This window comes from Pongo abelii, chromosome 2 (genome assembly GCF_028885655.2).
Source record: "Pongo abelii isolate AG06213 chromosome 2, NHGRI_mPonAbe1-v2.0_pri, whole genome shotgun sequence".
Taxonomy (NCBI): domain Eukaryota; kingdom Metazoa; phylum Chordata; class Mammalia; order Primates; family Hominidae; genus Pongo; species Pongo abelii.
Genome location: NC_085928.1, coordinates 189,784,847 through 189,802,885, shown reverse-complemented (window position 1 = coordinate 189,802,885; position 18,039 = coordinate 189,784,847). Strand labels below are relative to the sequence as shown.

At 38.2% G+C, this 18,039-nt stretch overlaps 1 protein-coding gene across 6 annotated transcripts in view; it reads left to right on the top strand.

The window, feature by feature from the left end:
• The window catches only part of PEX5L (peroxisomal biogenesis factor 5 like), a 243,904-nt gene extending 228,456 nt beyond the window's left edge, over window positions 1–15,448 (top strand). For all 6 annotated transcript variants that reach the window (XM_002814329.6, XM_002814326.6, XM_002814327.6 and 3 more), the window contains 4 exons: window positions 1,073–1,270; window positions 2,286–2,451; window positions 2,852–3,009; window positions 8,874–15,448. In XM_002814329.6, coding sequence (XP_002814375.1) covers window positions 1,073–1,270; window positions 2,286–2,451; window positions 2,852–3,009; window positions 8,874–9,078 — 727 coding nt within the window. In that variant the 3' untranslated portion in view covers window positions 9,079–15,448. The remainder of the gene's footprint in view (window positions 1–1,072; window positions 1,271–2,285; window positions 2,452–2,851; window positions 3,010–8,873) is intronic.
• The last annotated feature ends 2,591 nt before the right edge of the window (window positions 15,449–18,039 follow it).

Genomic DNA, 18,039 nt, shown 5'->3' with positions numbered 1-18,039 from the left:
TTTTTTTAGTGAGACGGGGTTTCACCGTGTTAGCCAGGATGGTCTCGATCTCCTGACCTCATGATCTGCCCGCCTCGGCCTCCCAAAGTGCTGGGATTACAGGCGTGAGCCACCGCACCCAGCCAGGATCACCTGAGAACTTGTCAAACCTGCACAATCCCAGGCCCACCCCAGTAGACCTACTGGATGAGAATGCAGATTTTATAAGACCACCCAGATGATTCACATGCACTTCAGTTTGAAAATCCCTTGCGAGAGGCCAATGGAATAGAATGAGGCGGAGTAGCTTTAGCCTGTGTCTCCTGTAAACCCACATCAGTAGTTCTGAAAACACAGGAATTTCCCTCTCCTTTGCAAAAGACTGTACAATCTTTCATATCTAGATGTCTACATTCAAGTCAGTTCTCTTTGGGGTTAATAGATATTTAATATATTGTATAGAGGCCAGGTGTGGTGGCTTACACCTGTAATCCCAGCATTTTGGGAGGCTGAGGCAGGTGGGTCACTTGAGGTCAGCAGTTTGAGACCAGCCTGGCCAACACGGAAACCCTGTCTCTACTAAAAATACAAAATTAGCTGGGTGTGGTGGGCATCTGTAATCCTAGCTATTCGGACGGCTGAGACAGGAAAATCGCTTGAGTCCAGGTGGCAGAGGTTGCAGTGAGCCAAGATCACACCACTGCACTGCATTTTCAGTGACAGAGTGAGACTCTGTCTAAAAAAAAAAAAAAAAAGAGCAGCATTAAAATAATGATATCCCCTATTTCTCATTAGATCTCATTAGATTAAGCACTAATAAATCATGTGCAGGGATAAGCCACATAGTTTTAAAGCTACTTATTAAAATTACCAAACCTAGCAATCATTAGGGTAAGTTTTAACTTTCTTAAAAATATGCTGAGGTCTCCATTTTTATGTGGATAAATATGGTGCTTTCCAGGGACTTGACATAAGCAAGCTTACCAATGCTTTTGCAGTATTTAGTTAATAAAGACCCCCCACATTTTCTGAAGAACTGTTAGATTGTGGCTCAAAAAAAAAAAATCTGAAATTGGCTTCTTTTTTTTTTCAGGTGCTTAGAATTACAGCCCAACAACTTAAAAGCTTTGATGGCCTTGGCTGTGAGTTATACTAACACTGGCCATCAGCAGGATGCCTGTGAAGCTCTGAAGAATTGGATTAAGCAAAATCCAAAGTACAAATACCTTGTGAAAAGCAAGAAGGGATCTCCAGGCCTCACCCGGCAGATGTCTAAGTCCCCAGTTGACAGGTATCCTTCTCATTATATTACAGCTAGCAGTAAACACCCATACATACAATGAATCACCTAAAGGGCAACTAATGAGCCTCACACCCTTGACATCACCCACTCCAGAATGGTTTGCAGGACAGTATTCTGCTGGAGGAGCATCACTCATTAGAAAGATTAATACTCAGACCAGGGCTAACCTTCGGGCACATGATCTACATTGTGGGCACTCACAGACATTTATCTGAGTGCCACATTTTAAAGTCAAATGCTTTGGACACATAATTCACCCAAGGTGAAGTATAATAAATACTAATGCTCCAAGTTTTATCCAGCCTGAGAATTAGGAATGGGGAAAATGAAAGTCTGGTCTTCTAGAAATTTTGTTTTCTTTTTTTTTTTTTTTTTTTGAGACGGAGTCTTACTCTGTCGCCCAGGCTGGAGTGCAGTGGCGTGACCTCGGCTCACTGCAAGCTCTGCCTTCCGAGTTCACGCCATTCTCCGGCCTCAGCTTCCTGAGTAGCTGGGACTACAAGGGCCCACCACCACGCCCCGCTAATTTTTTGTATTTTTAATAGAGACGGGGTTTCACCGTGGTCTCAATCTCCTGACATCGTGATCCACCCGCCTCGGCCTCCCAAAGTGCTGGGATTACAGGCGTGAGCCACCGCGCTCGGCCTAGAAATTTCGTTTTCTATCAGCAATAAATCCTTATGTTAAATCCTTACTCACTGAGGCCTTGGGAAACTTAGCTGTGGGGTTTTCCACATTGGCACTCACAGAGTCAACAGAACTCGCCTCGTGAAGACCTTACTTAGCACAGTCTGTATCCGTGTACAACAAAATAGTTCATGAAAATCAACCATATTTTAAAACATTCAGCATTAATAGTCCTCTCATTAAGTTAAGGTATTTTAAGCAAAATTTTCCAGTCTGTAACGAAGAGACTTCTTGAAATAGAGTCAAGGGATTTAACAGTAAATCATTTATGTTCTGACTGTTTGGATTATAAATCTAATTTTTTATTCTCTTGTAGCTCTGTTCTGGAAGGCGTGAAGGAATTATATCTGGAAGCTGCCCACCAAAATGGAGATATGATCGACCCAGACCTACAGACAGGTCTAGGGGTTCTGTTCCACCTGAGTGGAGAATTCAATAGAGCAATAGATGCATTTAACGCTGCCTTAACTGTTCGGCCAGAGGTAAGACAGCACAGCACAGCAAGAAACCACAACATTCTCTGTAACAAAAAAGTGTTCACAGGCTACACCGTCTGTATTTCTTCTACACTTTATTTCCCTCACTCCAATGGTTTAAAGTGATGGGTATTAATAATGTGCTACTGTGGCTGTTAATATTGAAATACCTAAAATAGAAACACTAATTACATGACAACATCAAATGGTAGCTGTTCGTTGACGAGTGAAAGTCATTTGACAAAATTGTCCGTGAAGATCTTTTAGTAATTCACCTGGCCATGGTCTCCACCCATAAGCACTGAATAAATTTTTAGCCATCTTCCTTTCTCTGCAGAGAAATATAGGAATGCTCTGTCATTGCGCCTTGTACTGGGTTGTTAGAAAGTTCTGATTTTGTCATCAGGACTATTCACTATGGAACCGTCTCGGGGCGACCTTGGCGAATGGAGACCGCAGCGAGGAAGCGGTGGAAGCCTACACGCGAGCACTGGAGATTCAGCCGGGATTCATCCGGTCCAGATACAACCTGGGAATAAGCTGCATCAACCTGGGCGCCTACAGGTGAAGTATAGCAACAGGCCAAGGATGAAGGCCATGCCCAGGACTGAGGTCGAATAATCTGAAAGGTTGTTTCCAAGTAAAAATGCCTGCCTTGGTAGGAGTATTCCTCCTCCTGCCGTTAAGGGTGAATGTGGAGCCTTCAGATCCCAAGGCCTGTTTGAGCAGGAACCCTGTGCTTCTCTGGTTCTCAATCTTTAGAGAGCAGCAGTTGGCTCCGCATCTTGGGAAATGCAGATTCCCAATCCCTGGCGCCTGAGATTTTGATTCAGTTGGCCTGGCTTAGGACAAGTTATCAGCGTTTTCAACACCCCCAAGGGCAACTCTTCAAGAAATACTACCCGTCAATCTTTCATTTTCCACTTAAGGAAAAAAGAGCCTTGGGGGTGTGGGCAAGGGGACCTGGCAAAATGACTTCAGAAAGTCCCAGAACCAGTGTTTAGCAAAGCAAAACCAAGAGTCCAGGTTTTCTAAACCTAATATACCAATCAACTTAGTTGGGAGAAAAAGAAAAAACACAACTGGGCTTATAGTTTAAAATGCCTTTCTCATTCTCATCCTTCGTCATTAAGGTCTGTGTCCTCTCTATCTTTTCCCCATTACCAGGGCCTAGAAATGACCTTTATTTCTTTCAGATAATGAAAGTATGGGTAATCTTTTTTCTTCTTTCTTTTCCCATTTTTTCTATTTTCTAAATAAACAGGTATTACTTTCATAACTGGAAAAAGAACTAAATGTTAGTTTTGAACCCCACAAAAGATGTAAACCCTTTCTCATTCTCTGAAAGAGCCAGGCTTTAATAATCAGACCAGCCTGTGTTAAAATCACAGCTCTGCCATGTACCGGTTTTGTGACTCTAGTCTATAATTTTTAGCCTCAATTTCTTCACTTGTTAAAAAAAGAGAGAGAAAGAGGTAATGATTATTTTTCAGGATTATTGTACAGGTTAAATGTAATTGCCTAGCACAGAGCAGATGCTCAATGCCTAGCAGGTATTTATTATGATGATGATTATTTTTGCCATCATCATCCTTATTGCTATTATTTATTTAGTAAGTTATCAGAGAACTATATAACTAGATTTCACTCTTTTGACATCTGAAGAATGACTGCTTCTGAACTGCATTGGTGCATTTTGCCACTGGCAAACATTGAGATCCTAGAAAATAGTTGTTGCACTGTACGAAAAAACTCTTAAAATAGCATTAATCACTGGATTAACTGTGTCAAGAGAATTTTCTCAGATCAAAACCAGGAAGAGCTGAATGACTCCTTACCAAGCGGCTTGCTTTATTTTATAGACACTGTGAAATGTGCCACTGCAGAGGCCCTGTTTACATCAGCTGTGCAAAAGCCCAGAGCTGACTCTTTGCCACCCCCCTACACATCAGCTGTCCAAGCCCTGCGGATGTCTATTTTGTATCCTAACTTCATTCCTGGCTTCATCTGATTTTCCCAACCAGATTCCTATTTACCTCTTTCATTCACTTTTTTTCTAGATATGTTGTGTATATGTATTTTATGAGACACCTTAGATTCCTTTTTTTTAGAACAAGGGAGATGTAAAAAAAAATACACATATATATATAAAACATATAATGTCATTGTTATAATTGTTCTTACAAAAGAAATGTAATATATAAATATTACATACATTTTATATATATGCTATATGTATTTTATATATGCTATATATTTTATATATACTATATATATTTTATATATATACTATATATATTTTATATATACTATATATTTTTTATATATATACTATATATATTTTATATATATACTATATATTTTATATATATACTATATATATTTTATATATATACTATATATTTTATATATATACTATATATATTTTATATATATACTATATATTTTATATATATACTATATATATTTTATATATAGTATATATATAAAATATATATATATTTCAATTAAAGGAGGCTTTTATAAAGCTCCTAGATGAGTTTTTCTTAATTATAACTTCTTAGGGTTAGAAAACAATACCTGAGCAGCCAATAAAATACTTTCTTGGCATTCACAGATACAAAATTCAGCAGGGTTACTGTTTGCAGGAACCCATGAAGGCTCATGACAAGTAAAAATGGCCACCTCCGTTAAGGTGTAAATTTTAAATCCTAAAGCAGAAAGTCTCCCATACTGGAACAAGTCAATTTTAGGGTTGCCAGGTAAAACACAGAATGCCCACTTAAATTTGAATTTCAGATAAACAACAAATAAGTTTTTAGTGTATTTTCCAAATATTGCATGGGATATTACTGTACAGTTGGCCCACCATATCCATGGGTTCCCCATCTGTGGGTTTAACCAATTGTGGATTGAATACATTTTTTAAAAAATACAATTTTAAAAAATATATAGTATGACAAATACATAGCATTTACATTTTATTAGTTATAAGTAATCTGGAGATGATTTAAAGTATATGGGAGGTGTGTGCAGGCTATATGCAAATATTATGCTATTTTATACAAGGGACCTGAGCATTCTCAGATTTTGGTATGCTCAGGGGTTCGTAAAACCAATCCCCCACAGATACCAAGGGATGTTTATCTGAAGTTCACATTTAACTATGCATTCTGTATTTTTATTTGCTAAATCTTCCAACACTACTCAGTTGGCTACTTTGGAACGTATCGACTAAGTTTTGTGGGTCTTTTATTGTCATGCCAGATGGGGGAAATCTGAGAAGTGGTAAGAATTTTGTGCTTTTTCCTGACAAAAAAAAAAAAAAAAAAAAAGACCATCAAGTGAGACATAATTTTTTTTTTTTTTTTTTTTTTGAGATGGAGGCTTGCTGTCACCCAGGCTGGAGTGCAGTGGTGCAATCTCAGCTCACTGCAACCTCTGCCTCCCAGATTCAAGCAATTCTCCTGCCTCAGCCTCCAGAATAGCGGGCATTACAGGTGCCCACCACCATGCCTGGCTAATTTTTGTATTTTTAGTAGACACAGTGTTTCACCAGGTTGGCCAGACTTGTCTCAAACTCCTGACCTCAAGTGATCTGCCTGCCTCAGCCTCCCAAAGTGCGGGGATTACAGGCATGAGCCACTGCGCCTGGCAAGAGAGAGACATAAATCTTAAATGAATTCTGAAAAGAAGTATAATTTGAGGTATAAGTGCATACTTAGGAAATAACAACCCTCAATAGAGAAAGGGCTCAAAAAGAAGCGAGGAGCTGGTTTAAGTACTTTCAAATTCACAAAAGTCTTGAGACCGCTCCCTCAAGAACTGCAGGTGTCGGTGTATGTAGCTGTAACACTTGCTGCTTGTCATCACATTTTCCATAAAGAGTCAAAGGCAAGCACTACCCTGGTACCATATACAATTAAAATAAGGAGAGGAAATTGTTGGTGTGAAACTTGGCTGTAGCTCAAAATGTTACACCTTTGTCAACAGAGCTCCAGACTAGAGCTTAGACCAATGAGTCTTAACCTTTTCAAAAATGAGGACTCCTTTTGATGAAAATTTCATCCCCCTTGATAGTAATATTTTTAGTATGAGTATAATGAGGGAAAGCTATAACGTGATGCTTTTAAATGAATGGGCTTTTTATTAATCGTGACAATATACACAAACATTTAAAATTATTTATAGATACATGTGTGAAACATTTGAAAACTATTCACACATATATATGTGCAACCTTCTGAGTCCCCCAACAGGGCTCTGAGTTCACAAGCAGGGGAGCAGATTTAGACTATCTTCATTGGGGGACAATAAAACTGGAGTCGTTTGATGAAGTGAGTAAGTTTGACTATTCTGTTTCTCTCCAAATCCCTCTGAAATCATTACCACACACTTGGGGCTTGGAAGCAGCCAGTGAATGAGAGGCTTTCAAGATCTTCCTTTCCCTCGAGTTTTTGCAGGTCTGGGTCTATGAGAGAAAACTGGGAGACATCAGTAGAGCTGCCATCCTGTGAAGTAGGGGCAAAAAGGGCCTCTCAAGTAGGCTCCTTATGTCCATCCATTTATAAATCTCCCTCTCTTGCTTGATTACAAGAAACCCAGAAGAGGGGGTGATTAGAACACCCACTCCATTCCATTATCCAGGTTGCTACATACACCATGACCATTTCTCACTTACCTTTTATTTTCAGGCAGATCTAACAATATAAATGAGCAAATCCCTGGATTATGTGCATTAGAATTAGAAATCCAGTCTCATTTTCAAAGTTTCTTACCAGATGCTTATTACCTACCTTGCAGGATTAAATGAGATCAAGTGTATGAAAAGTTTTTGAGAACAGTAAAGTGGATGCAAATTAAAGTGGCATGATTATTCTTCGGAAGGATCAGTTTGTCAGATATACTCTAGAAGGTTGGGGTGAAATGGGGCTCCTGAAGAGGGCAGACCAAGCAGGTGCACCTGGCACCTGAGCAGCAGAATGGACTAGTGGGCTAGAGGAGCTAGAAGGACTTCAGACAGCATCTAACTCGGCTTGTCTCAGATTTGGTGTTCTCAGGACCCCTCTACACTTTTAATAATTATTGAGAACCTAAAAGGGCTTTTGTTTATGTGGGTTATATGTATCAATATTTACTGTATTGGAAATTAAACTGAAAACATTGTTAAAGATTCATTTAAAAAGAATAAAACTCACTACATGTTATCATAAATAATATTTTTTACAAAAAATATTTTCCAAAACAAAAACAGTTTAGTGGGAAGAGTGACATTGTTTCACATTTTTGCAAGTTTCTTTAATATCTTGCTTACTAGAAGACACACTCTCACACCTGCTTCTGCAGTCACTCTGTTGCGATATCATGCACCATGTAGTCTCTGGAAAATTCCACTGTAAGCATGTGAGAAAATGAAAGCAAAAGATCAAATAACATCTTAGCTTTATCATAAAAATAATTTTGACCTCATTGATTCCCAAGCTTCTCCAGACCACACTTTGAGGACTATTAATCTTACTCAGTGATAACAGCTTTCACGTAGATTGATTCAACTGCACCTCACAAAGTTTTTAAATGTCTTTGATTATCCCTATTACACACTCAGGGAAAGTAAGCCTTGGAAAAAAAAAAATAAGAAATTTGCCTACTGCTAAATAACTGGGATTCAAGACAGGTGCCCAATAATAAACTCAATCTACTCTAGCTGTGTTCCATACGTCTAGCACTAATGGGAAAAATTAGACCACTTTGTTTTTAAGTAGGGCTATATTCTTCCTCTTAAACCTAGTTATAGAAATCAAATCTGCAAATGGATTAAGTGTTTAAATCATTCCTAGAGCAGGGGAAAATCGAATGCATTAATGAATTTGCATGGTTTTGCTATTATTCTCTCCCACCTGACATTCCTAAAATAAAATTTTCTTTTCTTTTTTTTTTTTTGAGACAGTCTCGCTCTGTTGCTCAGGCTAGAGGGCAGTGGTGTGATCTCTGCAACCTCTGTCTCCTGGGTTCAAGCGATTCTCCTGCCTCAGCCTCCCTAGTAGCTGGGATTACAGGCGCATGCCACTACACCTGGCTAATTTTTGTATTTTTGGTAGAGACAGGGTTTCGCCATGTTGGCCAGGCTGATCTTGAACTCCTGACCTCAAGTGATCCACCTGCCTTGGCCTCCCAAAGTGCTGGGATTACAGGCGTGAGCCACCATGCCCAGCCTGCTTTTCTTTTTTCTTTCTGACCTCACTATATTTAACAATGATTGCTCACTAAAGAATGTAAGAGAATTAGAAAGTTGTTCATTTGATCATCCAGAACATGTAAGAGATGATTTAAGATTTTAGATTAAAATCACTTAATCCAATTTTGTTTTGTTTACATTTGCTAACTCTGAAATGTGACGCATTTTAAAATATGTTTTTCTACCTTCTTAGAGAAGCGGTCAGCAATTTTCTCACTGCCCTCAGTTTGCAAAGAAAGAGCAGGAATCAGCAGCAAGTTCCTCATCCTGCAATCTCTGGGAATATCTGGGCTGCCCTCAGAATTGCACTCTCTCTGATGGACCAACCAGAACTCTTCCAGGCGGCTAATCTTGGTGACCTGGATGTCCTCTTAAGAGCTTTCAACTTGGATCCTTGAAGAAAGAATAATACCAGTACTAATAATCCCTGATCTGTGTGATTGTACTGAAAAATGAAAAACTATTATGAATTTCAAAAGGATAAATCAAATATTCAAAAGGCCATGGTCATATAGCCCAAGGAAATTAATTCCTGTGGACAATGCCCAGTCTCTGTTCAGATCCAAAAGCACAAAATGTTGTATATAGAGTCAAAGTCAGGCTCAAAAGAAGAATTAAGAGACTCAAGACAAACCAAGATAAAGTAACTGCGTGTTGAATACTCTTTCCACAAGTTGCAAGCATATTGCAACACACGTTCTTTGGGTTTTTTGTCTCCCCTTGCAGCTGATGACACATCTGAGGAACTTGTTCATGGGAAACATGGAAAAAGCACTGCCTCAGATTGGGAAATTCTGACTGTTTCTGAACTGTCTTCTTTTGCAAGACTGAACATAGTTTGGGCCATTGGTGCATGCACATATATTAACTCATGACTAAAGACAGGCATTGCTTAAACCTGTTCCAATTTTAACTTTTACTGTAGCCCTTTGATTCCAGAGAGGGAGCTTTGCTGGCAAAAGCAGTTTTTGCACTAGAAATTTTTGCTGTTCCCAATCTAAACTTTTCTGGGATTGTATATATGCACTTTAATATCTTATTTATGCCTTGCTGGAGTTTTGTTTTGTTGCTCCAATTTTTAACTTGGGGGTGAAAGATTTAAGAACTCAGCCTCATTAGATCAACGGACCAAATAAACAATTCCTGAAGATAGTTTTTCATAGTGTAGGATTTTGAAGAAGTGTTTTTCTTAAAGCAGATACGATGACATAAGGCTTAAATATGGCAAACAGATCTTTTCATTCACATGCTTTCTGGGTCTGTATGAACATAAGTAAGACACAAGGTACTGTCTCTTCATGCATTCTCTGCAGGAAGAAAGTCTGATGATATCATGGTTTCTGTTGAGTTCAAATTAACTTGCTTAAGTGTCATACTTTACTGGCTTTGCCCTGCACACCAATATTCGTTTTAAACCACAAATATTTTAAATAATATTTCTTAAGAGTGATAAATAACATTTTTTCCTAAAAATTATGTTTTCTTAGTTTCATAATAATCTGCACTGTTCATCCCCTTGCATTCTAAGTGATAGAAGAGCAACACTTTCAAACCAAATCTCACTGAATGCCAGTGATTTCATATGAAATATGCATGCCTCTTTGGCTCTTTGAACATTTAGCAAGTATTGGGAATTTTCTATTAGCAGTGGTGTTTAATATCCACTTAGTTCTCCAGAGTGTTTTGTATGTGTTTAGGGCTTGGTGATTATTTTGAAAGATACATTTTTTAAAGAATTAGGAACATTTTTTGCAAAATGCTAATCAGAATATAATTTTACCAATGTCAGGTATAGAAGTTATCCCATTCTTCTTTACCTGGTCTCCTTCCTTCATCTAGAACCTTCCCCAAAGTAGTCTAAACCTAACTTTTTATTTATGTTCTTTGATTAGTAATAGCTCATTCCACTCATGATTATAGTTACCCACAAAAAATAAAACAACAACAAAAAAAAAACTCCACAGAATTGGGGTCAAACAGTCTAACTGCCTGGGGAATAAGCTTCTACTAAGAAGTAAATGTGCACACGTGCTTATCAATTGAATGCAAGGTACAGGAATAAAATCCTTTCCTCTGTTACATTTGAAGTCCTCGGGTTGTGAGAGGGCCTCAAGTTAACAGAAACCACAAGTCCTTGAGGCTTACATATGTTATAACCTATTCTAGTTTATAAAGACAAAGAGCTGAGGCCACTGTGAGGAGTGCCAGGTTTTGATATTCATTGTCAAAGTTCACTTGGGGCAGGTGATAGCTCCAGCTGGTCAGCAGAAGGCAGAGGCATTCAGGCACTCATCATGGGTAGCAGCGACCACCCAGTCTCAGCCCATGCTTCTCTATAGTCTCAGCAGCAAAGTAAAGCTCAACAATGCTTTCAAGAATGGTATTCTGAGAATTGTAGAATTCGAGAAACCCAGTCTGGTAAGGACTCTTGGGGCCAGCCTCCAAGCCATGGCAGGGCCTGCTTGAATATGCCTGATGGAATAGCATCCTTTCCTTCCCTGCTCCTTCCTCCTACCATCGCTGTATCTTGACCAGAAAGTCGGCATGAATAGTTCATGGACAAAGGATTGAATAGTCTCTGAACAAAGGATTCAAAGCAAACTTTGGAAGTGTTCTGTGATGCCATTCTATACTTTGAGCAGCAACTGAATTTGCAGCCTGGATTTAAAGCCTGAAACTAGTATAAATGTCAAATAATTAATTTGTTGCTAAATGGTGGCAAATTTTGTGGCCCGAGTTTTATTTTGCTATTGGAACGCAAACTCCAAGGAGCTGTTTTAGGGAAGACTAAACAATCTTCCATTCTCACCATTATTTGGCAATTTGCAGAGCATTTTTAGTAGTACTTTCTCCAGTATATGTAGTATCCGTCAGATCTAAGGTTTTTATAGGCTGTCAAGAAGTCCAGAATTATGGCCCAAGAGGAAAAGAGTTGCATTTTTCAATAATATTTTTTATAAAATTAAGTTAAAACCATTATTAAAACATGAGTGACAGGCCAGGCGCGGTGGCTCACGCCTGTAATCCTAGCACTTTGGGAGGCTGAGGTGGGCAGATCACAAGGTCAGGAGTTCGAGACCAGCCTGACCAACATGGTGAAACCCCGTCTTTACTAAAAATACAAAAATTAGCCGGGTGTAGTGGTGCGCACCTGTAATACCAGCTACTCAGGAGGCTGAGGCAGGAGAATCACTTGAACCAGGGAGGAGGAGGTTGCAGTGAGCCAAGATTGCACTGCTGCACTCCAGCCTGGGTGACAGAGCGAGACTCCGTCTCAAAAAAAAACAAAAAAGTGACAGTTTATAGGACTAGAGCACCACCAAGAAATCAGTAGCAAGACTTTAGAACAGTCTGTTTGTATAAATCATATACAGTAAATGTTTGGTTTTTTAGAAGTGCATCTACTTTATTTTTTGGCAGAACAATTTTTGGCATCTCATCTTCATGGCATGAAATTGTCATTTAAATTACTCTTTCCGTTTGAAGGGGGAGGGTATCCTTATTTCCCTTCTGAGGTACTCTGAGAAGGCTTTGAGTTTCCTTTTTCATGTATTAATGTATAACAGCCTAACAGCTCCTAGAAGATGGTATTCTTACTAGAATGGCCAGTCAGTTATATACAGGTGACTTCCAGGGACTGACTTTGCCTGTAGATTGGGTGAAAATAAAGAGAAAGCCAGTGATTATTGCTGAGTTTCAAAATATAACCGTTTCTAGTAGGCTACTTCCACATGCTGTTGTACCTTCCTGGTGAGGAGGCGACAGAGGGATAGGGGAGAGGAGGAGGAATAAAAATCCCTCTCACTGGGCCAATCATACTGATTCATTCTACTTCCTCCAAAACTCACTCCCCATGACTCCTGAAAAATGGGCAGATCTTGTCCACCAGGAAATTTTAATAGAATACTATGCACCGTGCTTTCTCATCAGCCAATCTGGATTCCTACTAGAACAGAAAAGTAAGGAAACATAACTGGGTAGGGATGTCCACTTATGTTTCACAAACTCACTTTTAGAGTTTCATGCCACTTTCCTCATTCTTCTCTTTAAGATAGATACTATTATATTGAACATGGGCCCCATGTCTAAATACTTGTATAGATAAATATTTCTGGTATATTCTTCCCATACAAGTGAGACTTGAATACAGTTGTAGCTAGTCCCACTTATAATAAGAGCTTCCAAACTCTTTATCATAAACTTTGTCTGTGAGCTTGGGAATATAGAGAAAGCAAGTTGATCATTCTGAGACCCTTCCTCATTTGCCCTGAATCAGTTCCCCAAGATTGGACTGTACTTTAAGCTAGTTGTTGTAGCAGTGGTGGTTGTTGTTTTATATCTTGAGATACTTCTAGAACATTCTAGAAACAGGGTATTCTAAAGGCTTACTTTATATGCCATCCTTTTTGAAACTTCTTATTTTAGAATTTATTACACATGCACACTTATGATTTCAACCTTGTAAAATAATTTCAAATTCATTCCATATCCACATTTTACTGCAGTTTCCCTATCATCTCAATAGTTATAGAACTGGTTGAAATTAAACTGTTTTGAACTAAGAAGTAGATACATATATATATATTTTTAAAGAGTGTTCATAGATAAACTCTGGCATAAAGTTTGTAAAAAAGCAATTTTTTAAAAGCAAAACGTATAACCTCAGGTACAAAAATAATGCATGCATTAGTATTGCAAATTTGCCTACTCAAATATTAACCAAAGCATGCAAGATAACTTGACTGAATGTAAATTTACACAGTGCATGACTAAGTCTCATAGGTTAGCCTGTTGTTCCTTGCCTCTATACAAGGGAGCATTTTTATGAACTTTGTGTTACAGTTTTTCTATTTGCTTTTCTTATCCTATCCTTGAGATTGTTTTCATGCTGTCACACTGAACTTTACAGATATTCACACATCTGGTTTGTACAGTGTTACCAGTGTCAAACTAATCCTCTGAAGAATCTGGGTACTTAGACATCTAAACACTTTTTCAAAAACCAGTTGAGGCACAACAGATCCAAAACTTAAACAAATCCAAGTGTCTGAATGCTACTAAACTAAGTCATGTTGACTGCCTCAGCACATAAAGGTTTCGACTTTAAATTCTTAATAATGCATTTCAAAATTTTTCTAAAAGTTTGGGAATAAATTAGAAAAACTGATATTCTAAATAAGGTGAGGAGGTTGGGGTAATGTCAGGCACATCAAAATCATCACACAGCCAAGTAGATATGGGGCCTTAATTTTCATAAATGTCACATAGCGAGTGTGTGGGGTATCACAACATTGTTCTGATACAGCCCTATTTGTATGGTAGTTGAGCTGCTTGGGCTAAATGTCCCTTGAGAAACTGGACTTGATCAACAGGTCTAAAAACACTGATATTTAGGGAGTGATGAGGTGATTTCATGGTCACTCAGAACCAACTCTGAAATCTTCTCACTGCCTTTTCCCATAACCCCTATTTTATGAGGAGACCGGAAAGGGAGAGAGCAAAGCTCAGTGAGACCATATGGTCTTACATTAGTAACAGCTTTGTTACTCACTCCATATACCCCCGTACCCTCACACACATACCATGAGCTCAAAGACAGAATTCTACACATAACACACATAGCAAAGACGATTGTGGGGAGGCATTAAACAGTTAAGAAGAAAAAAAAAACACAGAAAATTAAACTGTGAGGTTTAACAACCTCTCATGTGATATTTTGCCTTGAACAAAGTTTCCACTACCTGTAGCTTCTGCAGAAATACCAAAATAACACAGTCTAGAGACAAGTGTCCCAATTTCAGAACTGTTTTCTCAGGACCTTCTCTATAAGAGAAAACTAACTTGCAATGCTGCAGAATGTCAGAGCAAAACCCTGATGAGCTCCAGGGGATACTTAATAGAAGCCTGCACTCAAAATAATATTAAGATGGAAACAACAACAACAATTAGGCAGTTCTTTGCTCAACTATAAAATGTGTATCATTCATGGGGGGGGAGGGGTGGTGTTCTTTGGATTTCTTGGAAAGGGAAATGGTATAACACAAAAAGACTAAGAGGTATACACACTCAGCTCGGTAATTCGAGCATTTGGCATTTTCACTGAGATATGTAGCATTTCTGCATGGATACCATACAAGAATTCTGCCATGTGAGAAATGTGGTCATGATGGACTACGTTACCTGTAGTTAAGGGAAATACAGCAAACTTAAGTTTTTACCAACTTCCTTTCATTTTCCCTATATATCATCTAACCCAAACTTTCTTCAATTTACATTGCCCAAATTTGTTTACATTGGTTGAAAAAAAAACTGATTAATTTATTAAACTTTTTACAAACTGTAACAAACATTTAACTATTTAGAAAAGACATTTCTACATATTTTATATATCTACGAATATTGCATATCTAATCTAATCTAAAAATGTTGTTTTGAGACAATTCTTCTGTGATGCTTCCTCATCATGCTCATAAATGTTTAAAGTCTTGGGATTTCATTTTCAGGCTGAACTAGATAAGAATAAAAAAATTTAAGTTTAAATGTTTACAATGAGTTACTAAATTAATACCAATTCAACTTAAGTGACCTATAGTAAATTAATGGCAATGGGGGGGAGGGGATTTTAAAGTGATTGGCATATTATGTGATACTGTATCAGTGATTTAGTGAAATAATATGTATCATAGCACAACTCTGTTGGGTATTAAGGCTTCATCTTAGTATTTCCCTGCGTTGCTCTTTGAAATAAAATTACTACCATAAAAATAACCTCTTATCATATTGATGTGTTTAATTTACTCAGTTGGCTTCTAATTTGCGTACCAAGATTAAGGTAGTATTTTTGTACTATTATTGGAAGCATGCCTTCCCTTTTTCACATTATTAAATTGTATTTATATTTGTGCAATTTTAAACTATGTTTTCAAATAAACTGTCTGCGGCTTCAAGGTCTTTTCAGGAATCTTTCAAAATGGGATTTGGGGATCAGAATTGCTTCTGATCAAATAGAATCCAATTTGTACTACTGGCTAAAGGTCCTTTTATTAAATATTGAATATCACTACATATGATTTTGCATGAGCTATCTGGAAATCAGGAATGCATTTTTGGATATAAAACAAAACTTTAAAAATCTTCCTCCTTTGTTAATTTTTTAAGACTAAAATATTATTTAACCTGAAATCGAATTTTGTGATTCTTTTTAGAATAAAAATATTAAAATAAATTTCAGTTTTAGGGTCTTTTGGTTTTCTGGTCAGTCAATAAATATTTAGGTACAAATTATGTGCTGACACCATTCTGGGCGTAGGACACAGTAGTAAGTGAATGAAATCAAACTTGCCCTTAAAGAACTTAGATTTCTGTGAAAGGATGCCTACAAATACTTCAACAAATAAGAATGCCATGTGCTACAAAGTACTAGAACAAGGCAAATAAGTTATTATGAGAATGAGTGGAGGGGCTCCTTTATCTGTAGGTGGTCAGGAAAGTTTTCTCTTACATGACATTTGGACTGAGATTTGCTGACAAGTAGAGTTGGGACAACGCTACTGGCAGAGCCAATAGCTTGTGCAAGATCCCAAGGCAGCAATGAGCTTAGTGTGCATTCAGGAAGAAGCGGGCCAGGGTGGTGAGGGCTGTGAGCTGCGAGACCTTAGTAGACAGTCTGGCAGGTGGAAGATCATAGGAGGCCTTCCCAGAGCAGATTCAAGGGCAAATTTGCTCCACGCAAAGATGACGGTGTTCAGACTGAGGTTTCTGTTTTTCCAAACCATTTTCAAAATAAAGTCCTTGAGTCAGGTTGGCAGTGGAGGGAACTGCAGGCTAAGAGAAGAGAGCTATACAGCGAGACTGGAGCATCCCTTTCTCACTTGTCACTGTTCCATCTGTCAATCTGAGGCAGTCCCTGACCTTCATAAAATTCCATTTTTTCCCCTATAAAATCAAGCTCTACATATTTCTTTCCCGCTTTGCTGCTGTGCTATGCAAGGTAAAAATCCAACTATCTAGTGATGAATTGAGGCTTCTCCCCCACTCCTTGAATATCTCAAGCCTCTTTCATATCCCCTACTTCCACTTTTTAAATGTAAACTATATGAATTTCCTGAACTAGCTGTGTTCTCTCCATGTGTATATAAAAGCAACTGAAGGTTGAAGAGTTCTTTATATTCTTTACAAGTTTCCTTAAAGTAATATCTTAATTACCCAACACTTTAGGGCTCGTGAAGGACTTTTTTTTTCTTTCTTACATCTGTAATAAATAATGCTGCCTGGTAATCATCTTAATGCATCAGAATTTGGGGAACTGATGGCTAATTTTAGTATTTTGCCCTGTGGAACTAACCCGCCGATCCTCAGTAGGCCCCATGCTTAAGGTTGCTTCCCTGAGCTGAGATGGCTGGAAATGAAGCAACTCGAGTTCTTTGAAAGGGGGACAGAGAAGAAGCTGATATTTACTGAAACTGTGGCAGATTCCTAGGTTTGACGTTTCTACTCCACCATTTAACTCCAATGGACATCCTTGTCCCAAGTTTCTGCCTACTGCATATAACGATATAAAAGCAAAAACTGTATATGGTGAAAAAAAATCACTCCTAGATTAAAAGTGGACTAAAGATCACATCTAATTCTACAAACTGTAAAAACTGACCCAGGAAAAAGTAGGCTTGAGAAAAATAACCAATATGATAGCTAACATTGCTCATGGTAAAGTCTGCTGCTGATTAAAAATTGACAAAAGGAGAAAATTTAGATTTGCAAAATTTCACTAGTAAAGCTGGACCTGGTGGAAATAATGGCTGCAAAAGGGAATTGGCAATAGCAAAAGTTTTCATAAGGAAAAATCAATAAGGCTTAAAATTAACTGATGACTCAGATGGTCCTCCTAAAATTTACAGAATTGATACCAATTATACTAATTTCATTAAAATAGAAAAAAATGCAAAAGCTTGGAAATAGCTCAACTGGATAACTATTTCACTTTCTCCTCTCTCCTCAAATCCCTAAATTCCCCCATCCTCCCTCTCAGCTGATGGATTTGCTTCCTATTTTGCTGAGAAAATAAAGCAGGCAAAAGAGAACTGTCAGACTCTCTCAGCAGTGTGTCTCCTCACCACCAGCAGCTGCACTCCTGGTCTCTGCCTTCCTCCTATTGCCATGGTCGTTCTATGTCCTTGCCTAAATCAGCTCCCCACTGCGGCGCCAGATCCTATCACCTTTTCCCTGCTCAAGGACATAAGATCAGCTCAAGGACATCCTCCACCTCTCTCTTACATCTTCAGTATTTCTATTTCTATTTGACCATCTTATTTCTCACATTTAAAAACAAAAACCTTCTCTTGACTTCACCCTATTTCCCA